General features: G+C 51.0%; 2 protein-coding genes across 3 annotated transcripts; one reads left to right on the forward strand and one right to left on the reverse strand.

Moving 5' to 3' along the window:
* Positions 1 to 932: 932 nt before the first annotated feature.
* On the forward strand, positions 933 to 3,900 carry C1QL4 (complement C1q like 4). Its single transcript, XM_060113652.1, has 2 exons — positions 933 to 1,469; positions 3,721 to 3,900. The coding sequence occupies exons 1-2, from the start codon at positions 933 to 935 to the stop codon at positions 3,898 to 3,900; spliced, it is 717 nt and encodes a 238-aa protein (XP_059969635.1).
* A 1,311-nt stretch (positions 3,901 to 5,211) lies between these two features.
* TROAP (trophinin associated protein) lies at positions 5,212 to 12,066 on the reverse strand. 2 transcript variants are annotated; one of them, XM_060112293.1, is made up of 15 exons: positions 11,986 to 12,066; positions 11,582 to 11,736; positions 11,292 to 11,478; positions 10,601 to 10,758; positions 10,374 to 10,511; positions 10,100 to 10,182; positions 9,400 to 9,452; positions 8,790 to 8,911; positions 7,511 to 7,627; positions 7,344 to 7,427; positions 7,184 to 7,243; positions 6,785 to 6,919; positions 5,999 to 6,632; positions 5,533 to 5,726; positions 5,212 to 5,384 (listed from the first exon to the last, which is right to left on the reverse strand). In XM_060112293.1, exons 2-15 carry the CDS (start codon positions 11,723 to 11,725, stop codon positions 5,337 to 5,339), a joined length of 2,157 nt encoding a protein of 718 aa, XP_059968276.1. In that variant the 5' UTR covers positions 11,726 to 11,736; positions 11,986 to 12,066; the 3' UTR covers positions 5,212 to 5,336. The 2 variants fall into 2 exon arrangements, with proteins under 2 accessions (XP_059968276.1, XP_059968277.1); XM_060112294.1 differs by lacking the exons at positions 5,212 to 5,384; positions 5,533 to 5,726; positions 5,999 to 6,632; ... (2 more) ...; positions 7,344 to 7,427; positions 7,511 to 7,627 and having other exon boundaries at positions 8,814 to 8,911; positions 10,699 to 10,758.
* Positions 12,067 to 21,729: the final 9,663 nt, after the last annotated feature.

Raw genomic sequence — 21,729 nt, forward strand, 5'->3', positions numbered from 1 at the left:
GGTAGTGGGTGAAAGTAAGGATAGGGTGAGGGCAGTGAATCCCTGCAGAATTGGTTTAGAGCCGGTCAGGAACCGAGAGGCTGGGGGGACGCGGGTGGGGGCCGTGGCCTGCCCCGCCTCCACGCTTCCCTCTCTGGGCGCCAGGGGTCGCTCCGCCCCCCGCCCCCCCCCCCCCCCCCGCCGCGGCCTCTTAGAGCGGCTCCCGCCGCGTCGCGGCTCACACCACCCGCACTGCCGCTCCGGGAGGGAGGGGAGGAAGGTTAGGGACGCAGAGAGGGAGAGCGCTAGCTGGAGAGAGACGCGGGGCCAGGGCCTCAGCAGGGGCTGGGGCCGCGGCTAGGGTAGAAAGGTGGGTCAAGGCTCACCAAGAGCCAGAGCGCAAACCTGCGAGGAGGTCGCGTCCGGTGGGCGCCACCCGCAGCGCAGAGCCCCGGACGTCCAGAGCTCGGAGAGTAGTCCCAGCTCCGGCCGGGAGCTATCCGTCTGGGTAGCCGGGGACCTAGGCGCCGCCATCCTCGAGAAAGCAGCTGTCCGGAGGGCAGGCATCCTAGATCTGTAAGAAACCGGCCGTCCGAGAATCCACCGATTTCAGGCGCCTGGGAACGTTAGACTGAACGAGAGGGTAATAGAGGACCACGGACTCTGAACTGTCGGGAGCTGTCTCTGGTCCAACCAACGGGGGTACCTCCGCCTTGACGGAAGGTTTGGGGAACGGCACCACTGAGGCGGGAGCCCACAGGGGCGGGGGGGCCGGGCGCAGCCGTCGGGGGGATCCCGACCCAGGCCCGAGCCCGGTCACCGCCTCTGGGGCCCGCGGAGAGCCCCGGGCCTCCGCCACCATTGCACCCAAGAGTGAGGAGGATCTGCTGGCCCTGGCCGCGTCGCGGCTGAGCCGCCGCAAGAGGGTGGCGGGCGCGGCCGTCGGGGTGGCCATGGTGCTGCTGCTGCTGGTGGCCATTCCGCTGCTAGTGCACAGCTCCCGCGGGCCGGCGCACTACGAGATGCTGGGTCGCTGCCGCATGGTGTGCGACCCCCACGGGCCGCGAGGCCCAGGACCCGACGGCGCGCCCGCCTCCGTACCCCCCTTCCCTCAGGGCGCCAAGGGAGAGGTGGGCCGGCGCGGGAAGGCAGGCCTGCGAGGGCCCCCGGGACCACCAGGTCCTAGAGGACCTCCAGGAGAGCCGGGCAGGCCAGGTCCCCCGGGCCCTCCAGGCCCAGGCCCCGGCGGGGTGGCGCCCCCTGCCGGCTACGTGCCTCGAATTGCCTTCTATGCCGGCCTGCGGCGGCCACACGAGGGTTACGAAGTGCTGCGCTTCGACGACGTGGTGACCAACGTGGGCAACGCTTACGAGGTGGCCAGTGGCAAGTTCACCTGCCCCATGCCGGGTGTCTACTTCTTCGCTTACCATGTGCTTATGCGCGGCGGTGACGGCACCAGCATGTGGGCGGACTTGATGAAGAATGGACAGGTGAGCTGCCCCTCTCCCACCCAGCCCCAGACAGCGTAGCTTTCTAATTCTCCCTGCATTCATTACGCAACCCGAACCTCTTCCCCAAACACCGTCACTAAATCCAAGAAGGCCGCATTGCCAAGAACTTAGAAATCGCTTCATTTAGTCCAAAAGGAATTGGGGGGCCAGAGAAAGAAAACGACCTACCCAGGGTCTCATGGGACGTTAGGAATGGTGTCAGAATTAAAACTCAGAGCCTCACACTCCAACTATAGGCAACTATACACCAAACCTCTTTGGTATCTCACCCTGCCTCTTAGCCTCTTTTCTCCTGTTTGGGCAGCCCTCCTGGCCTTTGGGTTACCCAGCCACTTGATGGGCACGTTACCGGAGTCTGGCTCCTTCGATTTAGAATGGAATCCGGGTATCACGCCGTGGGCAGTTGGTAGCTGTTCCCGTGTGGGGGTCATTAAGCTTGGATTTTCAAGGATAAGGTAAAAAAAAGAAAGAAAACACTGTCTCATTTTCCAGGCAACTCTATTACTGGCCCCAGGGCCTGGGGTCAGTTCTAGAGTGGGCCTTACCCTCAGCTAATACTGAGTCCGAAGGCAGAGGTGGAAACTGAGGCAGCACGGGGCCAGCCAGGCGGCTTTGCAGGAACGAATGTGGGAGAAGGGAAGAGGCAAGAACAGATAAAGCAGAAGCCTTGGACCCCGGCCTGGTCCCTGCTCCTGCGGTCAGAGTCGGAGTCACTGCTGCCTTAGCTTGGAAGAAAAGTCCCAAAGACTCAGCTCAAGGTCCGGGACACGCTTAGGGGGAGCCAGAGGCCACAGAGGTGGGGCTGGGGAAATGTGCCTGGGCCACGCAAGGTTAGGGCTGAGCTGTGACCTCCGAATGCCCCGTGCGCGATGGGGTGATTTGACCGTGGCGCATCAGGCCTGCTTATCCCACCTGTCCGAACCCCAGGTCTTGCCACCGCTGAAGTACGCTTCTGCTCCAAGAACCGAAGGCACTACATTGAGGTCTTCTCCCAGCAGGGCCGCCCCAGGAACCCAGGGAAAGGGAGTGAGAGTGTACGTGTGTGAGACTGTAGCGTGTGTGTGCGTGATGCAAGTGTGTCTGTGGGTGCGGGGTGCGAAGGTGTGAGAGTAGAGCGGTATCTGCTTGCCTGTGGCACTGAGTAGGGGTGTGTGGTCTGTGCGGCGTGTCTGTGAGGGGCGGAGGGGGGGAGTGTGTATTTAGAGTGCGTAGGTTCCCGAGGGGGCGGGGGCCGCGCGGCTCCCACTCTGTATTCTGCGGTGCAGGCGCTGCGGCTTTGGGGACTGTAAATAGTGATTAGAATAATGATGAATAATTAATCAGTTAATAACCAGCCCCCGCGTGACAGGAAGAGGGGGACTGGGGAGGGGCTGGCTGCGACGCTGAGGCGTCGGTGAGGCGACCTGCAGCAGCGAGGCCAGAGGGGAAGAGGCACTACCTGTTGGGGCGGAAGGCGACCCCCACGTCGGGGCACCCGCGGCCACTAGGAGGGACAATCGAGGAGGGGCGAGGATACATCATGGCACCTTCCCACGGCCTGCACCCTTGCTTACACACGCACAGACACACCTGTGCCCTATCTCTGGGGGAAGGGAGCACAAGTTTAGAAGGTCCGAGTGGGTTCAGAATCTTAGAAATTATCCTACAGTCTAATTTTATTTTATTATTATTATTTTTCGGTGCGCGGGCCTCTCACTGTTGTGGCCTCTCCCGTTGCGGAGCACAGGCTTCGGATGCGCAGTCTCAGCGGCCATGGCTCACGGCCCTAGCCGCTCCGCAGCATGTGGGATCTTCCCGGACCGGGGCACGAACCCATGTCCCCTGCATCGGCAGGCGGACTCTCAACCACTGCGCCACCAGGGAAGCCCTAATTTTATTTTTAAAATAACAATAATAGCAAAACCTATACAGCGTTTTCTTTGTGCAAAGCACTGTTTTGTAACACACTTCACACGTAGTAACTCATTTAATCCTAACAGCCTGAGGAGATAGGTTCTATTACTACCTCCTACCTTATAGCTCAAATTAAGGACCAGAGAAGGCGTGAAACTTGCCCGGGTCCCAGCAGCTAGTGAATGGCAGTGCCTGCGAAGCACCTTGTCCTTCCCAAACCCTGCAGCCTGCTACCCTCGCGTCACCTTCACAGGCCCAGCTGCATCTCCTCGGCCGACCCCTCATCACCCCAGCTCCACACAGGGCGTGAGTGGGTTGTTCTGTTCCCCCTCGCTAGGTCCGGGCCAGCGCCATTGCTCAGGACGCGGACCAGAACTATGACTACGCCAGCAACAGCGTTATCCTGCACCTGGATGTGGGAGATGAAGTCTTCATCAAGCTGGACGGCGGGAAGGTGCACGGCGGTAACACCAACAAGTACAGCACCTTCTCTGGCTTCATCATCTACCCGGACTGAGTCGGGCCCCATCCCCCACCCACCCACCCCCACTCCGCTCCCCTCCTCACGCACCTTCAGCTTGCCCCACCCAAGGCGCCACCCCATCCTTTGAGAGACTGGGGGTGGGACAGACCCTCCCGCTCCCGGAGGTGGCCTTTAATGGGCGGACTCTTGGTGCTCCGGGGTGTAACTGAGTGGCTGGGGAGCTGAGGAAACCGGCCGGAGGAGCAGGGCTGCTCGGGAAGGGACCACCAGCCTCCGTGCACGTGCCTGCGAAAGCCGGGCCAGGACGGGGGGGCAGGTCGTGGCCCTCTCTTCTCTCCGGAGCTAGGAAACAGCTTCACTAACTGCAGCACAGAGGCACGGAAAGCAGGAAACAGAAGGGAAGCCCTGGCTTTTGGGGAGGGAGAGAACAGAAACAGAAGGAGCCCTTCTAGGCGGGAGGAGAGGAGACATTAGGGCGGGTAGGCGCTGGTCCTCTGTCATGACAACTTCTCTGCCATCCCCTCCTCCCCTCATCTCCATTTTCAGGCTTCAGGCTCTAGCCTTGGCAGCCTCCCTGTGAACTGGAGGAACCAGTGAATCCTTTCCTAGCATTTAACACTCACCCTGCAGTCCCCAGTTCACCCCCATCGGGGTTAGGCCCTGGGGCTACAGCTGCCGTTGCCTCTTCAATAAAGTGAAGTGGGAGAACGTGTGTGCCTCTTAACTTGGTGCACGGAGTGGGGGAAAGCGGCTGACCCTTTCCTCACTCCTCTCAAGGACCCCTACCCTATCACTCTCTGCCAGAGGCAAAGGTTTTATTATTCCTGGCAAGGCCTGCCTCTAGGGAAGCAGAGGAGGGGAGTAGCCCAGGGTTTCTACTCTGATCCGGGGAAGGGTATCAGCTTCAGGAGAGCTTTGAGGGCTTACACTGTAGGGAGACACCAACCAGAGCGACACTAGCAAGGGAGGATACCAGAGGTATGGGTCTGGTGCTTCTGCTTTCTGCTGATGCAGGGGGAGAGTTCTAGGGAACTCTAGGCGATGCAGGAATGAAGGAGTTGCTGACGGCTCCTGGGAGTGGCCAAGATCTCTGGGAGCAAGGAGAAAAGCAGCTCCCCAAAGGCCCACATTCGCGCCCCCCCAAAAAAAACCACTCACTCATAGTGCTTGCTGGGAGGGTGGGGTGAGCAGGAGTGGGATGACTTGGACAGCTTCTAGGCGAGGGAGCCTGGGGAAGCCTGAGAACCCAGGGCTGGCCTCTAAGCTGGAGGACACTGCCACCATGTGGACAATTGAGGAGCAACAGCAGTAGCTGGCCTAGGTAGGACCAGAGGAAAACAGACATTTGGACATTTTAGAAACTTTATTGAAGGACAAAAGGGTGTCAGCTCCCAGTACATGGTGTGGAAAATAAATAAGGGTTAAAAGGAAGCTGCAAGGCAGGACAGGAGCGGGTGGAGGCGTATGCCTCATGACGGAGAGTCCTGTGGGGCAGCAGAACCGACTGGAATAAAACACTGGGGAGAGAGAAGACCTCGTCACAGCCCAGCTGTCCTTGAACTGTAACCAGCCCTTCCCCCTGACCTCTGTAAAGGAGCCGAGGATGGCCCCCTGCCCCACTTCCTACTTCCCACAGGCATAGCTGGCTGTGGACCGGAGGCTCACCAGGGAATCCTGCCATTCGAGCAATGTGGCCACAGGGTTGGTGCAGACCCGGGTGAGGGCTGAGGGAGGGGCTCGGCTAGTGTAGAAGGCACACTCGTCGTCCAGGCGGGCCTCGTGGAAGCGGTGGATGGCGGTCAGACATGCTTTGAGGCGCTGCCTCAGGGCCAGGGTTCGAGGGGCCAGATGGCTGGGGCCTGAGGGCCAAAGGCCACAGAGAGATCAGGGCAGACTCTGGAGTCCTAGACTCCCACCATATACTGCCCTTTCCCACTCCCCGACCAAGGGCCAAGCCAATTAGGAGCACAGGGCTGAAGGTGCATCCCCCACTTCTTCCTGTGGGAGAGCCAGACTGGGGCAAGGTAGGTAGGGGAAAGAAAGCGTAGGATCACCTGGTGCAGGCAGGCCCTGCTCCCAGCGGGAGACGAGGACCTCCTTTGTTCACAACCCCTTCCAACCAACTCCTTACCTGCCTTGCCTGTTGGGGGCTTCAGAGACTGGAGTGAGTGGATAGGGGGGCTGGCACAAAGTGGGCGTTGGGAGGAGAAGGTCAGGCTGGTGGTCGCTGGAGCCCACTGACTGCAGCAGGGCCATGGGCTGGACTCTGGACTTCTGGGTTCCAGGGAGCAGGCCTCTGATACCCCAGGCTCTACCCTAGGGGAGGGCTCTGGGAGTCCTGTCTGTCCCTGGGGGCAGGCCTGAAGGGGTCCAGCCTCTCCCAGAGGGCAGGGCTCTGATGCCTCAGGCTGTTCCTGGGTGGAGGGCTCTGATATCTCAGGCCGCCTCCTATGGTGGGACTCTGGGGGCCCTGGTTCTGCTGGAGGGCAGGGCAGGGCTACCTCGGGCTCTGCTGCAGGGCAGGCCTCTGGTTCCCCACACCCCTCTGGAAGGTAGGGTTTGGGCAGCCCAGAGTGCTGTAACATTCCAGGAAGATGAAAAGCCCCAGATTTATTCTCTGGGGCATTCAGAGTTCTAGAAACCTCAGCCAGCAGGGGCTGAAGTTCAACCATATCCAGAGAGGAGCCTCCATTATGGGGGGCACACTTGCCCTCCACCAGCCCCTCTACCTCCTGTCGCAAAAGCTGTTGCAGGATACTGATGCGCTGTGGGTGGGACAGAGTGTGATGTCAAGAAGTGGGTGCAAGTCTTGTACCCACACTGTCCTATTTCCATGCCCCCCACCCCGCCCATTTCTCACTTTCCCAGCCCTGTCACTGCCCATCAGGCATCAAAGCTGTTGCCCACACCAGCCCACCTGCATCTTCAGCTCCTGGAGACTGGGGGTTCTACTGGGATGGGGTCCATAAGGAGTTGCCACGGGTGGCTTCCCAGGACGCTCCTGCAACCTCATACCACCTTCCTGGTCAAATAACCGGACCGCAATCTGCTCCTGCCACATGGGAGGAGAGGGGCCACATGAGGAAGCCAGGCTGGAGTAGGAAGAAGACTAGTTTGAGTCTTCAAACTAGTGAGGAAGGGATCAGGTCCTTAATTGAGTGGCCCTAGACTTGGATTAGGAGGGGCAGCAGAGAAGCAGGGAGAGTTGGAGAGTTAGGCAGCTTTTCCAGAGAGCCCACTTGCTTCAAAACTGCTGGGCCTCAGGCCAACGGGACAGAGCGAGGAGTCTCAGCATGGGAAGGTTTCAGATACTTACCCAGGGCAGGGCAGGCTCTTCAGGGCAAGGCTGAGGGGAGAGGCCACTCAACCACTGGGCCTGGGACAGAAGTGAGATGCCATGACTTTCCCTGTACCCATCCATCCCCTTCCTCCCCCAGCCCTGGCCTAAGCCAGCTACCTCCCCTGCCCTCTCTCACCTGCTGAGCTCTGGGGGCCGATGGGAGGGGTGTGAACTGGGTTTTGGGGCGGTTGGCGAGACGGCGCAACACTGAATATGAGGTCTGGGGAGAGATGGGGGTGGTTGGGCGGGGACAAAACCAAGACCTCGCAGTGATCCCAGCCCCCAGGAGTTGTGGATACAAACTGGAGCTGAGGGGCCAGGGGAAGGCACACGTTGAGCCCGTCCAAAGGGTGATGGCCGGGTGATGGCAGGTGGTATCACTTGGCCAGGGGAGGGCATCAGGCAGGAGTCACGGCCGTCCTGTGGAGAACAAGGTGGAAGAGTGATCCCTCCCGCTTGGCATTGCTTTCTTGTCCTCACTTCAGCAGCCAGTGTGATTCTTTTAAGATCTAATCAAGTCATGTCCCTCCCTTGTTCATCCCCCCTCCCCATGGCTTTGCACTCATTCCAAGTAATAGCCAAAATCTTACACGGTTTTATAAATCCTTACCCAAACTGATTCTGTCATTGCTCTAACCTCTCACTTCCTTTCCTTCTTACTCTGCTTCAGCCTCGCTTTTTTGCTGATCCTTAAACACACCAGGTACGTGCCATCTTTGCATCTGCAGTTGTTGTGGCCTGGAACGTTCTTCCCCCAGATTATCTACATGGCTCACTCCCTCAACTCTTTCTGCTCTTCACTTAGCCGCACCTCAGTGAGATTCCTCTGACCGACCTACCTGAAACTACAATACCCATCACCTCCTTCCACTTCTCCTTCCCTTTCAGTGCCTTACTTTCTTTTTCTTTTTTTTTTTTTTTTTTTTTTTGCGGTACGTGGGCCTCTCACTGTTGTGGCCTCTCCCACTGCAGAGCACAGGCTTCGGACGCGCAAGCTCCGCTCACGGGCCCAGCCGCTCTGTGGTGGCATATGGGATCCTCCCGGACCGGGGGCATGATCCCCTGCATCGGCAGGCGGACTCCCAACCACTGCGCCACCAGGGAAGCCCTACTTTCTTTTTTTTAAACAGATAACTTATCACCATCTGACCTACTATATATTTTACGCGTGTGTTTATTTTTTGCCTCCCCCTTCTAGAATGTGAACTTATTTCCTACTGTATATCCAGAACCTAGAACATTGCTTGGCACACAGTAGCTGGTCAATAAACCCTTGTGGAGTGAATGAATGAACTCTCAGATCTGTCTTACTCTCAGCACTGATCTGATGGTGATACAAACGTATACCAGACTGTGACCTCTCACTCGCAGGCCCCGGATACCTGGTAAACAGAGGCCAGTACCACTCTGGAGAGGGCTTGGGTCTATCTGGGGCAAACCAGGACCCAGTTAACATGCTGAGATCCAGGCTGGGACTGCCTGGCTCTACCCACAATCCTCAGTGCCGCTGCTGCTGGGGAATCCCCCCATGCATCTCCTCTGTGCCCTTCCCCCAGCACAGAGGAGGAAGGTCCCAGCTCACCTTGGTGTGTGTCATCTCTCGGGTTTCTTTTAATGGTACTCGCTGAGCCAGACCGAGGGGGCCCCCTCCTCTTTCATCTGAGTGAGTGACAACTTCATATTCTCCTTCAGGGAGAGAGGAAGCTAGGAGGAGACAGGAAATTTGCTGCAGTGTCTGGAACACCCATCAAAGTCTGGCACAGGGCTCTGCAACCCTAGTCGGAGGTTGCAACCTCCGAATAGGGTATGCCAGTTTGACAGCCCCCACTGCACCATTAGGGGTGGGGACCCATCCAGCATCCCTTTGAAGCCCAGCACTGTTTCAATAGTAAATCATTAATCTGAATACCCTGAGTGGGCTAGGGGTGTGGCGATGGCTCTTAGGGGCTGAGCACAGAACAGTGAATGGAAGGTAAATCCTACAGGAAGTGGCAGAGAAAGGGTAGAAATTGGGACCACCTCCTCTGACACAAGTGCAACTGGGCCAACCTCTGGCCTATCAAGAAGATCTCTTCCTCTCTGTCTCCTTCTGATATGGCCTTCCCGCCCCAGCCTGCTGAGCTTTCTCTTGTTTTGCTCCCTACAAGCAGTTCCCCTGCCCCTGTTGTCTCCCCATGGCCAGACACACTCACCAGGCTTGACAAGGGTCTCCAGAAGCAATCCTGAGGCCTGGCTCACTGAAGTCCTGATGACAATAAGGACAGCAGCTAGCATCACTGAGTACCAAGTATGAGCTGGGCACTGTGCTAAGTGCTTTACAAACATCATCTCATTTAATTCTCATGATAACCTCAAATGATAATACAAACATTATCCTCATTTGACAGATTAAAGAAACTGAAGTGGGAATTCCCTGGCGGTCCAGTGGTTAGGACTCTGTGCTTTCACTGCCGAGGGCCCGGGTTCAATCCCTGGTTGGGGAACTAAGATCCCACAATCCACGCAGTGGCGCAGCCAAAAAAAAAAAAAAAAGAAAAAGAAACTGGAGCTCGGAGAGTAAGGCAATCTTGCACAAATCATAAGTACTAAGGGTCAGGAATCAACCCCAAATCCCATTTACTGCCACGGTCTATGCTCCGGACACTAAACAAAAGAGATGGCACCTCTCAGTTCTGTCCCCTTCTTCTCCCACAACCTGAAGAAACTGATGTCATATTGAGGCCTGGCTATGAAGGCCTGACCCCTATTGCAAGGGCTCACCCTGAGAAATCACAGATTTCCCCCTTCCGCCCTGGGTTGCTGGGAAGTCCTAAAGCTACTGGAAGGCCCCAGCTCTGAGGGACCCCTGTATCAGACATTGAATCATTCTTTTCCAAATGACCCTCTCCTCACTTGCTCTTGCCACCTGTCTCTCTTCTTAGCTCCTGGAAACCGGGAGGAGCGGAGGGGTGAGAGGAAGGTCCTGAAGGTGGAATCTGAGCCATAGGAGCAAGAGAAAAAACAGAGTCAGAGGTAGGCCTCAAACCTTCAGTCTTCACCAACAGCCCCATCGGCCTCCATACCAACCCTCTGGCTCATCATGAGGCACCTTCCCTCCTAAGGCCCAGCTCTGTCCTTGGAAGGAGTTCCCAGAAGCACTGAGTATCAGCCTCTCAAGGGCACTCACCAGAGCCTTTAGCCTCTGGGGACACAAGGTCCGGCCTCGAGGTCCTGGTCCCTCCAGCCTGGAGAAGCAGGAAGCCCTGGCAGGGTCCAGTCGGTGGGTGGGGGTTCTGGGAGCCAAGTATGCAGAGGCCCGGGCATCCTAGGACCCCAAGAGAGGCTATCAGTATAGGCTCAGGATTCCCTCCTCAGCCTACTCCAGCCTGATCTCCTCCTATCCTGCCTCATTACCTGGCCCCTCCGGATGGTGCCTCCCTGGTTCCCTCGAACCAGTACTCTCTGAGCCAGACTGGGCTGGCGCCCCAGGCGACAGCTCTTCACCCCCTCACCTGACAGGATGGTGGCCAGGGCTGCAGGGTCAGCCACAAACTCTATGGTCCCTGGAGCCTCTGCAAGGGAAGAGGAGAAGGAAAGGTGAGAAGGAACAGGAAGCGGGGAGGCTGAGGGGGTCAGGGAGCCTAGCAGAGTTACCTTGAGGTGCAAGAGTGAGCCGAAGAGACTCATATAACTGAACTCAGCTCACCAAACATTCATGGGACTTTACTCTGTGTAAGACACTATTCTAGGCACTGACACCCTGAGATAAATAAGACAAAGTCCCCCTACTCAGGAAAGCTATCATCAAACTATAGAGAGGTAACAGACTCAAGTCAAAGTATGGACATGTTATAAAAGAAGTACAGCAAAGCATTCGAACACAGAGCAATTGACTGTGACTGGGAGAGGCGGAAAAGGCTTTAGAAGAGATGACACTTTGCTGAAGAAAGCAAAGGGCTTCTAAGAGCAAAGAGCTTTCCAGGAGCAAGGACTAGGAATTATAGTAAGCAGGATACCCAGGGACTGCAAAGCCCCCAAACCCCACTGCCACCAACCAATTCTCCTACCCAGCCAAAGAAACTGTTTTCAAGCCTCCAACAGGTACCTGTCTGGGGAGGGGGCCTAGGTCCCACATTTTGTCTCCCAGGGCTAGGCGTGAGCTCCTCCAAGGGGTTCCGAAGCTGAGTACACCCCACCAATCTCTCCGATTGCTCTGTTTGATGTGTGGCTTTCGGCCTGGGGCCTGCTGAGTCAACGAGCGGGTGTTGACTACTGAGCTTCTGCACCAATCTCTGGGGGAAGGGAGAACAAAAAGCTGGGGCTCAGCGTTGGGGTGCATTGCTAGTGTGTGCTGCGTCCTTGTAGCTACTGTCTTCACCCCCACTCCCCTCTTACCCGTGGATCTTGGTTCTCCTGGTCCAGGGCGCTGGGTTTGACTGTGGGGAGAGGCGGGCGTCTCTGAGAGCGAACGGGAATCTTGCTGGGGGTAGGAGATACACCCCGGAGGAGAGGATCCTTCGTGGCTTGGAGGGTAGTCATGACGACTACAACTGAGACGGAGAAGAAGGCAGGATCAGGGATCAAAGGTCAGCCGGTTCGGGGCTTCGGTCCTGACATCACTGATACTCCCACCTCCACCCAAATCCATGCGCCCAGAGGACCCGGCGCCTGCAAGGCCTCTTTTCTGGGTGTCTCCTCCTAACACTCTGAGCCTATTCTTTAGCCCCAGGACCCCGAACTGCTTCTCCTCCCTACGAGCCCCCGCAGCCCTCATTCCCTCCAAGATCCCGGTGCCGCACCTCCCCCGGAACCCCCACTTTCTTCGCTTTTTCCCCGGACTCTCTCGGCTTCTGCTGCAGATACTTCCCCAGTTTGTAAAATACGCCAAGCTCCTGATTGGCTTGTCTGCGCTCCTGCGGAGGAGTATGTCACAGGATTCAGCTGTCCAATCCGCAGGCTTCGGAGGCGGGGCCAAAAGAAGGACTAGTTGTCGAGCCGCTTTCTGGCCAGGAAAAAAACTGACCCGACTCAACCAGCCAATCCGAGAGCGGAGCGCGGGGTGGAGGAAGAAGGAGGAGACCTTACTGAGGCCGGCGAAGGCGTGGGCTCGGAGTCTGGGAGACAACGGGCGCCGGGTACTCTCGCGAGGTCTCGGGACTGGTGCGGGAAGGACCAGTCTCGCGGCATTGTGGGAAGAGCTGGCGTTCTGAATGAGGCTAACTGACGCTGTTGGAGGCTGTCTCGAGCCACTCAGCCGACTCTGATCAGAGTTCGGCGTCAAGCTGTGGGGACGCCGCTCCAGACACATTGTAGGAAACGTCTGTAGGTTGTGCCTAGGCCGAGGAACTGCCTCCAAACGGGCGGAGAGGGCTGGAAAAAATTGAACTGAGGCTAACAATAACAAAAATAAAAAGAAACAATCGTTTTTTCTCTCCACCTTTACGAATGGTGAGGTGTGGTCTCCATTTCACAGATAAGAAAACAAGGCTCAAAACAGTGTCATTGGAACTCAACACAACAGGCCTGGAGGACTGGGGAGAGGTGTGGCCTGTTGTTGGCATGCAGGGGTGTGAAAATGAGGGAACCTAGAACACTGGTTAGAATGGAAGGGGTTAACCTCTAATGGGAAATGGGCGATGGTTTCAAGTGTACAGGACTCTGGTAGATTCTCTCCCTGACTCGTGCTTGCTATTATACAAGCCCTCCCCTTCCAATTTCTCCTTCACACCTTTTCATTACCTTTAGATTTCATTTACCTTCTTCCTCTTCATTATCTCCACCCTAATCTCCCACCCTCCATTCTCTCTTGCTCTCCACAATCATCCATTCACCATATAGCAGCTAGAGTAATCTTTCCAAAATGCAAATCTGGTCATGTTACCACTGTGCCTTGACCTCTCCCCACTCATACTCCCCATCTTGTACCACTTTCCCCCTTGTGCTCTGCTTTCCAACTCCATTGCCATTTCCAATCCCTGAAATTTGTCATGTTCCTTCTAGTCTCTCTGTCTGGAATACCTTCCACTTTGCCTATTCATGCCTCCAAATGGATGTTCGCTGTTACTTTCTTGTAGAGGCCTTCCTTGAACCCCTCTGCTCACAACACACCCTAATCTTAAAAAGTTTCCTTAGTTGTGTGCTCTCAAAGAACAGTGTTTCCTCAGAGCATGTATCTCAGTTGGTAATTGTGTATTCACCAATGTGAACCTAATATATTATGTTTATTAAACCTGATCTCTCCTGCTAGACCGCCATGAAGGTAGTGACCTTTTATTTTTGCCTTACATTATATTTTCAATGCCTTGCATTGTGCCTCCCTGTAAGGGTGTTCACTATTTGTTGAATGAGTCAATGGATGAATGAATAGTTGATCAAATGAATACCTGGAGAGATAGGGAAGACCTCCAAAAAGAAGTAATATTTGAACTTCCTGTTTAAAAGAGAGAAGGCTCTTCTAGTCACTCGGAACAGCACTTGCAAAGGCAAGGAAACTTGGAGTGTTCAGAGAAGGGTAAGTCCTTAGGGATAGATGGAACGTAGGATAGTAGGAAATAAAACTAGAAAGATGGTCTGACTGGAAGGAAGGGGACAGTCCCCTCATTCCACTAACAGGTACTGTGAATGTGCTAGATCCTGACTACTAGATTAGCAGGGATGGCTACTGACAGACATTGTGCACCTACTGTGTGTAAGGCCCTTTATCACACATTTGGGATACATGGAGGAATAAGGCTGAAGTTTGAAGGCTGGGGAGGCACCAGGATGAAGGTTGGCTGCACAGTGACTTTACATGATTTTAAGGTAGTCAGCACAGTCCAGGTCCAAGTTCACAAACCTGGAAACTTGAGTTTGTCAGGCTACGCAGAGTAGATCTTGGAGTCACACTAATCGAATTCATAAGAGAAATTGAGTGATTTACTATGAGCGATATGCCTTTTGGGAACAAAATATTTATGCCTGCTCCTCAGGGCACCACCTTCACAGAATCGAGGTACAAGGAGACTGATTTTATATCATACAAGTCTTTCAAAGAGCCAATGTTCAGAATATCTGCTATGCCTGTCATAGCGTCCAACCTGTTTTCTATACAGCAGTCAGAGCAACCTGCTTCTGTTTGTCTTTGCTGGACCTCGAATATGGGGAGATGCAAGCCACCTCTCTTGTTTTATTCTATCAATCCCCCTTTACTCCCTGTCTGCTCTCCCCCATAGACACCACTCTAATGTGATTGATATAAACTCTTAACTATGCATGTGTGCTTATAAAATATGTAGGGCTGTATATTTGTTTCCTATTGCTACTGTAACAAATTGCTACGAATTTAGTGGCTTAAAACAATACAAATTTATTCTCTTACAGGTCTGGGGGTCTGAATTCTAAAACTTGGTCTGGTTCCATTCCTTCTGAGACTTCAGAGGAGAATCTGTTTGCTTGCCTTTTTCAGCTTCGAGAGGCTGCCAGCATTCCTTAGCTTGTGACCCCTTCTTCCATCACTCTAACTGTAATAGGGAAGAACCTTTTGTATTCTATTACAAGTTAATCACTAAAGGGATGTTGCCTATAAGCTTAAATTATACATAATGGCCCATCTCTGGGAACCCTGCTCCCCAGGTAATGAGCATTAAGCTAAAATACCTTTGTTTAGCTCACAGGAAACAGTTTGACCAGGTCCACCTGTGAATGACTGCAGGGAGGAAGAAATGAACACATCCCCTCATGAGGCAGATGGGAACCAGGAAGCATTTGACTTTACTCCCTCCCCTTTTAGAATAAAAGGAGCCTGAATTCTAACTCAGGCTAGATGGTTCTTTGGGGGCACAAACCCACCATCTTCTCGGCTTGCCGGCTTTTTGAATAAAGCTGTTATTCCTTGCCCAACAACTCATCTCTCGATTATTGGCCTACTGTGTGGCGAGCAGTACGAGCTTAGCCGTGGTAATATAACTTCTTGCTTCTGTTATCACATACTACACGCTGTGATCTCCTGCCTCCCTCTTATGAAGACCTTGTGATTACATTGGGCCTACCCGTATAATCCTGGATAATCCCGGATAATCTCCCCATCTCAAAGTCCTTAACCACATCTGCAAATCTCTTTTGCCGTATAACATAACATTCAGAGATTCAGGGGCTTAAGATGTGGACATTGGGCTTCCCTGGTGGCGCAGTGGTTGAGAGTCCCCCTGCTGATGCAGGGGACACGGGTTCGTGCCCCGGTCCGGGAAGATCCCACATGTCACGTGGCGGCTGGGCCCATGAGCCATGGCCGCTGGGCCTGCGCATCCGGAGCCTGTGCTCCGCAGAGGGAGAGGCCACAACAGTGAGAGGCCTGTGTACCGCAAAAAAAAAAAGATGTGGACATCTTTGGGGGTCCATTATTCAACCTACTACAGGTTGTTTAGTGTATAAGTTTTTAATTTGCATAAATGGCATTGCCATATGATTTTATTTTTTTTTTTTGCTGTGCTGAATGGCTTGTGGGATCTTAGTTCCCTGACCAGGGATTGAACCAGGGCCGGCAGTAGAAGCGCCGAATTCTAACCACTGGAGCACCAGGGAATTCCCTCCATATGATTTGTTTGTTGTTTGTTTTTTATTTATTTATGGCTGTGTTGGGTCTTCACTGCTGTGCGCGGGCTTTCTCTAGTTGCAGCAAGCGGGAGCTACACTTCGTCATGGTGCGTGGGCTTCTCATTGTCGTGGCTTCTCTCGTTGCGGAGCACGGGCTCTAGGCGCGCAGGCTTCAGTAGTTGTGGCACGTGGGCTCAGTAGTTGTGGCGCACGGGCTTAGTTGCTCCGTGGCATGTGGGGTCTTCCTGGGCCAGGGCTCGAACCCGTGTCCCCTGCATTGGCAGGCGGATTCTTAACCACTGCGCCACCAGGGAAGCCCCCTCCTCCATATGATTTTATTTTTACTTTTTTTTGTCAACTCTGTTTCTAAAATCCATCCTTATTGCTATATATAATCTAGTTCATTGCTTTTAACAACTGCATAGGATTCCATGGTAGGCATCCATCATACTTTGCTTATTCATTCCCTACTTCTACAAACAATGCTAGAAAATTGTCTTACGTTGCCCCCTGTAAACGTGTTCAAGAATTTCTCTGGGACATATATCCAGGAATGGAATTTCTGGATCGTGAAGTTTATGCAAACTTAATTTCACTAAGTACCTCCAGATTATTTTTCAGAAAGTCTGAAGCTGTTTGCACTCTTAACAATGTTACTTGAAAGTTATTACCTCTATCCTCTCTGACACTTGATATTATACAACTTTCTATGTTTACAATTCAATGGGTATTAAGTGGACTCTTGGTTATTTTAAATTGCATTTCTCTGATTACTAGTGAGTTTGAATGTTACTTCATATTCTTAATTAGCCCATAGAACTCTCCTTCTGTGAAATGCCTACTCGTATACTTTGTGCATTTTTTCCTATTGGTTTTCCTGTTGACTTATAAGATTCCACTGTATACTCTGCATATTAATTCCACGTCTGCTTTAAACATTGCAAATATATCCTTTAGGTCTGTAGTGAAATATAATTGATTTTCTACCTTAATGAACTCTTGGTTTTCCTAGTTTGTCTATTGATTCTGTTGGGTTTTCTATAGACATAATTAATGTCTTCTGCAAATCAAAACATTTTTATAAATTCCCTTTCAGTCTTAAACCTTGTTGAGTTTTTCGTTGTTTTGTTTGATTTTGTTGGTTGTTTTCTTGCATCGTTGTACAGAACTTCCAACGTTATACTAAACAGTCACAGTGCCAGGGGCAACCTTGACTTGTGGGAAATCATCTACAGTTTCTCCAAAGACCAGGCTGTTTTTTCTCACCTTTTTTTGTGAAACAATCTCAAACTTACAGAAAAGTTGTGTGAGTAGTACACAAACCCTTTTCTCTCAGCCATTTGAGAGTAAATTGCCAATATGTTGCCTTATCTTCCCCCAGTACTTTAGTGCGTATTTCTTGCTAACAAGGACATTCTCTTACATGACCACAACACAACCATCAAAATCAGGAAAAGAGGGATGACCCTGGCGGTCCAGTGGGTAAGACTCTGCATTCCCAATGCAGGGGGCCCGGCTTCGATCCCTGGTTGGGGAACTAGATCCTGCATGCTACAACTAAGAGTTCGGATGCCACAACTAAGAAGTCCACATGCTGCAACTAAAGATCCCGCGTGCTGCAACTAAGACCTGGCACCCCCTAAATACATATTTTTTAAAAATCAGGAAAAGGACACCAATACACTCCTGCCATCTAACCCTCAGACCCCATTCAAGTTCTGCCAGTTTTCTAAGTGATATCCTTTATAGCAAAAGGATCCGGTAAAGAGTCACGTGTTGCATTTAACTGTCATGTCTCTTTAGTCTCCTTCAATGTGGAACGGTTCTTTATTCTTGACTTTCGTGACCTTGACACTTTTGAGGATTACATGCCAGTTATTTGCAGAATGTCCTTCAGATTGGGTTTGTCCTGATGTTTCCTCACAGGGTATGCATCTCTGGCAGGACTGTCACAGAAATGATGCTGTTTTCTTTCTACTGCGTTCTATCAGGTGGTGCCTGTTTCCATTTTTCCTGTAACTTTGATTACTTGATTAAAGTGGTATCTGCCAGGTTTCTTCACTGTAAATTACTCTTTCCCCTTTGTAATTAATATTGGGGGCAGAGTACTTTAAAATTATGTAAATATTCCATTCCTCAACAAACTTTCACTTTATTTACTTAATTATATCACCATGGATTCATAAATACCTATTATTGATATAGTCAGTGAATTGTTATCCCATTACTAATATTATTTATTCTGTTATACAAGTCGTCTCTGATTTGGTTTTCCACTGTATCCTTTCAGCATGTCTGTATCCTTTAGCATTCATCATTTTTTAGCATTTTTTTTTCTTTCTGGCACAGAAACATGTTTCAGACTCAATTTATACCTTCCCTGCATCAGCTCTGGAATCAGCCATTTCTCCAAGGAGCTCTCGTTCCTTTAAGAGGAGAATGTTTTTTAGAAACCACGAGCTGGACACTAGCTGTGCCCATTGCTATTAGGATATTTCTGCCCCTCAGGCCCTCTCAGTAGACAGAGCTGGGGCATGTAATCTACACCCACACCCACACACGTACATGCACAAATTCAGCACATTTACTTCCGTATTTCTATATCTAAATGTATTGAAAACCATGAGCTCAAGACTGGCATTTATAAACTATGGCATTTACCTGCTTTAAAATACATCAAAGGCTTTCTATTGTACTTACCATATATCTTAGGAACTTGCCAAAATAAGGTAGTCTCTCTTCTCTTTGCCAGACTCCAAGTAATGAATTGAGATTTAAAATTTTGCAATAAAAAGAGACAGAGATCAGCCAGAAAAGGATTTTTCTATAGTTGCTTTACTTAAAAATTAATATACCCAAGTGTTAAATAATTATCAGACATAACCTACAGTGGTTTCTTAGCCCTCTGGTGGTGAGGTTTAGTCTTTCATTTCAAATATTTGAGACTCCCTTGTCTTAAAAGAGGTAACAAAGAGACATTCATTTATGGTCAAGTTCTATGGACGTGGCCTGGTAACCGTTTCCTAGAAGAAGGGTGTTAGTATTCCCCTTTTATAATCTTTACTAGCACAGAAATGACTGACAATGATGACAACCATTTGCAACTTTCCCTTCCTCGTTTAAGAAGCATTTTCTAAATCAAAACTACAATGAGGCACCACCTCACACCAGTCAGAATGGCCATCATTAAAATGTCTACAAATAACAAATGCTGGAGAGGCTGTGGAGAAAATGGAACCCTCCTAAACACTGTTGGTGGGAATGTAAATTGGTGCAGCCACTATGGAAAACAGTATGGAAGTTCCTTAAAAAACTAAAAATAGAGTTGCCAAATGATCTAGCTATCCTACTCCTGGGTGGATATCCGGAGAAAACTCTAATTTGAAAAGACACATGCAAGACAATGTTCATAGCAGCACTATTTACAAAAGCAAGACATGGAAGCAACCTAAATGTCCATCAACAGACGACTGGTTAAAGAAGATGTGGTATATATATATACAATGGAATACTATTTGGCCATGACAAAGAATGAAATAATGCCATTTGCAGCAACATGGATGGACCTAGAGATTATCGTGCTAAGTGAATAAGTTAGAGAAAGATATGATACCATTTATGTGTGTAATCTAAAATATGATACAAGTGAACTTATTTACAGAACAGAAACAGACTCACAGACATAGAAAACAACCTTATGGTTAACAAAGGGGAAAGGGGGGTGGGGGAGGGATAAATTAGGAGTTTGGGATTAACAGATACACACTACTATGTATAAAATAGCTGGGCTTCCCTGGTGGCACAGTGGTTGAGAGTCCGCCTGCCGATGAAGGGGACGCGGTTTCGTGCCCCGGTCTGGGAAGGTCCCATGTGCCGCAGAGTGGTTGGGCCCATGAGCCACGGCCGCTGACCCTGCGTGTCCAGAGCCTGTGCTCTGCAACGGGAGAGGCCACAACAGCGAGAGGCCCACATGCTGCAAAAAAATAAATAAATAAATAAATAAATAAAATAGCTAACCAACAAGGTCTTACTGTATAGCACAGGGAACTATATTCAATATCCTGTAATAAACCATAACTGAAAAGAAAGGGGAAACAAGAAGCAAGCATTTTCTATTTTCTAACAGAAACCTTTAAAAGTAGCAAGTATACTAGTCTGGGCAAGAGATAAAAGAATTTTGTTGTATGTTGTAAAATGTATAAATTATCTCCAGGACTAGACAGACCTTAATCCAGTAACAGGAGTGATACCTTATCAGTCCATTTCTTCTGCAGAAAAGGAAACACTGTAACACGGTTTATTCTAAAGAGACCTTTGCAGTTGCAGTCAGAATCAACCAGTTTTTTCAGAGTATCATGGTTTACAAGGTCCTATATTGTCTCCTGCTCTTCCTCCTCTCCAACCACATCTCACACCTCTCTTTTCTCACTGTGATCCAGCCACACTGGCTGGATCCACTAGGAGAAACTCCATGTAACAGTGGCTTAAATGAGATATACATTTATTTATCTTTCACTTGAAAAATCCAATACTACACTGTGGTGCAGGATGTCGATTGTGGTGGAGGTTGTATTGTGGGGAAAGGGAGTGCTATGGAATGAATTGTGTCCTCCAAAATTCATATGTTGACTACCTAACACCCCATGCGATGGTATTTGGAGATGGAGCCTTTGGGAGATTAATTAGTTTTACATGAGGGTATAAGGGTGGGGCTCTCACGATGGGGTTAGTGTGCTTATAAGAAAACACATCAGAAAACTTGCTCTTTCTTTACTCCCATCCGATGTGAAGCCACAGTGAGAAGGTAGCTGTCTACAAGCCAGAAAAAGAGCCCTGAGTCAACCAGAAGCTGACCATGCTGACACCTTGATCTTGGACTTCTCACCTCTGGAACTGTGAGAAAATTCATTTCTGTTGTTTAAGCCACCCAGTCATAGTATTTTGAATGGATTTGGCACTTTTGTCAAAAATTAATTTACCATAGATGTATGGGTTTATTTGTGGACTCTCAGTTCTATTCCATTGGTGTATATGTCTATCCTATGCCAGTATCACACTATTTTGATTACTTTTGTTGTAGTAAGTTTTGAAATCTAGAAGTGTGAGTCCTCCAACTTTGTTTTTCTTTTTTCAAGATTGTTTTGGCTATTCAAGGCCCTTGTAATTCCATACAAATTTGAGGATCAGCTTTTCCATCCATTTCTGAAAAAGACTTTCTTTTTTTTAAAAAAAAAATGCTTTTCCTTCTACCTGTCCTGCCTTCTTCTTCTTTTTTTTTAATTCTCTTGGCCATGCCGCGTGGCATGTGGGATCTTAGTTCCCCAACCAGGGATCGAACCTGCACCCCCTGCAGTGGAAGCGTGAAGTCCTAACCACTGGACCACCAGGGAAATCTCTCTTTTTACTTTTTTTTTTTTTTTTTTTTTTTGCGGTATGTGGGCCTCTCACTGTTGTGGCCTCTCCCGCTGCGGAGCACAGGCTCCGGACGCACAGGCCCAGCGGCCATGGCTCACGGGCCCAGCCGCTCCGCGGCACGTGAGACCCTCCCAGACCGGGGCACGAACCCGCCTTCCCTGCATCGGCAGGCGGACTCTCAACCACTGCGCCACCAGGGAAGCCCTCTCTTTTTACTTTTAAAGTCAGGTTTATCTTCTCTCTTTCACAGACTTGGCTTTCTAGAAATATTTAGTGATTCTTAATTGTGTGCTCACCTTTGTAACTGTTATTACTGGTTAGACTGTCTTCCATTTCTCTTAAAGAGCCCACATGGGGTGAGGAGGGTGCTGCTTCACATGCTAATTTCACTGTTAGCCTATTTTCAGTGAAAACAGGGAAGGAGCAGGACATGGCTTCCATCACCGCTGCAGGGGTCAAGCCAATGGATTCTTGCTACTTTGATTTAATCATCTTGTTTATTGCTCCTGGTCTGCTGCTTCTAGCATTCACCCTTTTGGGCACGGAACATCCTTTGT

This window comes from Mesoplodon densirostris, chromosome 11 (genome assembly GCF_025265405.1).
Source record: "Mesoplodon densirostris isolate mMesDen1 chromosome 11, mMesDen1 primary haplotype, whole genome shotgun sequence".
In the NCBI taxonomy this organism is placed as follows: domain Eukaryota; kingdom Metazoa; phylum Chordata; class Mammalia; order Artiodactyla; family Ziphiidae; genus Mesoplodon; species Mesoplodon densirostris.

Coding starts and splice junctions, on each gene's coding strand:
- C1QL4 (XM_060113652.1), top strand. CDS start 933: ATGGTGCTGCTGCTGCTGGTGGCCATTCCGCTGCTAGTGCACAGCTCC. Junction 1,470..3,720: donor ACTTGATGAAGAATGGACAG/GTGAGCTGCCCC, acceptor CCCCCTCGCTAG/GTCCGGGCCAGCGCCATTGC.
- TROAP (XM_060112293.1), bottom strand. CDS start 11,725: ATGACTACCCTCCAAGCCACGAAGGATCCTCTCCTCCGGGGTGTATCT. Junction 10,759..11,291: donor TAGGCCCCCTCCCCAGACAG/GTACCTGTTGGA, acceptor CTTCCCTTGCAG/AGGCTCCAGGGACCATAGAG. Junction 6,920..7,183: donor AAGAGCCTGCCCTGCCCTGG/GTAAGTATCTGA, acceptor CCCATGTGGCAG/GAGCAGATTGCGGTCCGGTT.